Source organism: Tupaia chinensis, unplaced genomic scaffold (genome assembly GCF_000334495.1).
Source record: "Tupaia chinensis unplaced genomic scaffold, TupChi_1.0 Scaffold000235_1, whole genome shotgun sequence".
Taxonomy (NCBI): domain Eukaryota; kingdom Metazoa; phylum Chordata; class Mammalia; order Scandentia; family Tupaiidae; genus Tupaia; species Tupaia belangeri.
The window spans coordinates 4,497,378-4,499,858 of record NW_006159713.1 but is presented as its reverse complement, the minus strand read 5'-3'; the positions used below and the strand labels follow the sequence as shown (position 1 = coordinate 4,499,858).

General features: G+C 58.5%; 1 protein-coding gene across 4 annotated transcripts in view; it reads right to left on the bottom strand.

Moving 5' to 3' along the window:
- Window positions 1-211: 211 nt before the first annotated feature.
- Window positions 212-2,481, bottom strand: part of CPNE2 (copine 2) — a 58,728-nt gene continuing 56,458 nt past the window's right edge. For 3 of the 4 annotated variants that reach the window (XM_027771848.1, XM_006148407.3, XM_006148409.3), the window contains 2 exons: window positions 2,052-2,288; window positions 212-783 (listed from right to left, as the gene is read on the bottom strand). In XM_027771848.1, the coding sequence (XP_027627649.1) occupies window positions 676-783; window positions 2,052-2,288 (345 nt within the window). In that variant the 3' untranslated portion in view covers window positions 212-675. The remainder of the gene's footprint in view (window positions 784-2,051; window positions 2,289-2,481) is intronic. The other variant, XM_014587782.2, reaches the window with a different exon arrangement.

Sequence of the window (2,481 nt, the reverse complement as noted above, 5' to 3'; positions counted from 1 at the left end):
GTGTGTTCTGTTCACCACCCACAAGTATTTACTGACCATGTCCCATGTGCCAGGTTCTGTGCCGGTTTAACAGAGGTCATTTGGTGAGGAGTGCATGTCCCCAAGCAGAAGCGACCATGCCACTTCATAGGTGCTGGGCAGGTGGTGGTGGTACGTGACGTCTCCTCTCCCAGATCAGTGAGCCCATCTGAGGAAGGCACTGACACAGGCATGTCTGAAACTCCTTTATTACCCTGAGTGTGACAAACAGAACACAGTCACAGTATCTGAAAAAACAGAGCAGGAGTCAGGTGTGGGCTACAACACGCGGTGCACCGAGGACACGGTCCCTCCGAGTCTGCAGCTAGTTACTTGGAAAAAGCCAGTCATGATTGTAAAAATTTTATTCCTTAATAACAATAATTCCACTAAAATTATACAAAGTACATTCAATACTTAGGTGGCCAGGGCGGGGAGAGGAGGAGAGGAGGTCCGTCTGGACTGGAAGCATCATCAGTTGACTCTAACAAAGGAAGCCCAGCTGGGCTGGGGGAAGCTGGGGGTGGAGGTCCAGTTGTAAAAAATAAAAATGTGGATCGGTTAAAAAAAAAGAAAGGCCACCCACGAGGAAGCAGGGTGAACGTGCACGTTCCCGGGGGGAGGCAGAGGCCCGCCGCATGCTTCTGGGCGCTGGGCTCAGGCGGGCTCCGAGTTGGCGGGGGGCAGGTTTTTATGCTTGAAATACTGCACGACTTGTTGGGGCAACTCCGCCAGCACAGCTTTGGCCAAGGTCTCTTTTGCTGCCTGCAGGGTCAAGGGTGGGGTGGGGAGGAGAGAGTGAGAATTGAGGAATGAAAGTTGTGAAGAGCACCCACGTGCCCAGAGAGCCGTCTCAGGCGGTGTCGTGGAGGATAAAATTCGGGCTGAGGGCCGGGGCGCCCCTCATCCCAGCCCCTGCCTGAACGCCCACCATTAGGCAATGCGCCTTTCCGTGAAGTGGAGCTCATGCCCTGAGCACTTGAGGTGCCTGGGAGAACCTCTGAGGATGAATTTGTTGGGGGAGGCTTTTCGGGGAAGACAGTGGAGGCGAAGTGCACAGCCCACTCGTCTGCCCTACATTCGGAGCACCTTCTCGGCCGACATAAATGGGGCCCATTTCTACTGTCCTGACCACTGTTGAGTGGCCAAGTGCGCAGAGGGGCGCAGTCACTGTCCCAGGCCCGAGCGTGTGTCTGACGCTCAGCACTTGTCCTCAGGAAGCTCACGCTCCGCAGTGAGAACCATCTCAGGCAAGCTCTGCGGATACTGGGCAGACATGAGGACCACAGGGTAGGAACCAACATGGTCAGGGCTGGCTGAGGGTCTCCCAGGACCTGAGCCACAGCACCCCTGTGACAGCTGAGAGAACAGAGGCTCACAGAGGTCAGGACTTGCCCAAGAGCACACGGCCTCTGGTCAAATGATGGTTAGACTCCAGGTCGGCAGTGCAGAGGTGGCGTGTGGAGACTGTGGTCCCCGCGGGGGCTCCTCTTGGGCCCTGCTGCTAGGACAGTGACCCGAAAGTCAAGCCCTGCCCCATTGTGGGCAGACCGGGTGTCACCAGCAAAAAAGCCAGAGCCACCCCCAGAAACAAAGCAGGAGCCACCAGTCCCTCCCTGCAGAGGCCTTCAGGGAGAGGAGGAGGCACTTGCTTTCCATCTGCAAAATGAGGGGGCTGGATGAGGGAAGGCCTCCCTCAACTGCCCTGGGCCTCTGCCTTCACCCTCACTGGCGTGGAATGCTTTGCCCCAGGAGGATAACCCCTGCCTCATGTGCGGCACCCCCGTTAGAGGGCAAGTTCTCCAGGAAGCCCTCCCCAGAGCCCCAGTCTGGACTGAGCGCTGCCATGTGCCATCGGCTTGTGGAAGCCAGTGCTCGTTGTCACAGCGGCCTGGCCTGGGCAAGTCCTGGCCCTGGGAAGTACAGTGGATGCAGCTGCGGGTGGAAGCACCAGGGCTGGGCCAGCCAGTCTGAGACGCCCCTCCTTGCCAATGGGCCCTGTGCCATCCCGCCCGGCCCGGGCCCACACTCACGTTGCGGAACTCTCGAAAGGGCACGAACTGCACGATATCTCGGGCTGCCTCCTCCCCCGTGTGGGAGCGCAGCCTGCGGCTGTCCCCATCCAGGAACTCCATGGCGGCAAAGTCGGCGTTGCCCACGCCCACGATGATGATGGACATGGGCAGCTTGGATGCCTGCACCACGGCGTGCCGCGTCTCCTCCATGTCGCTGATGACGCCGTCCGTGATGATGAGAAGGATGAAGTACTGCTGCAGGAACGGGGCCAGCCAGGCACTCAGCAAGGCCCTGAGGCCCCGGCACCCCTTCTCCCTCCTTCCCCGCTGCAGACAAATCCCAGCCAGCTCCCTAAGAAGTGGCTCTCCCCTCCTGTCTGTGCGTCAACTTAGACTCCCCAGTTGAGGTGCTTTTTTTTTTTTTTGGAGAGGTTTTTGCTAAAGGGCC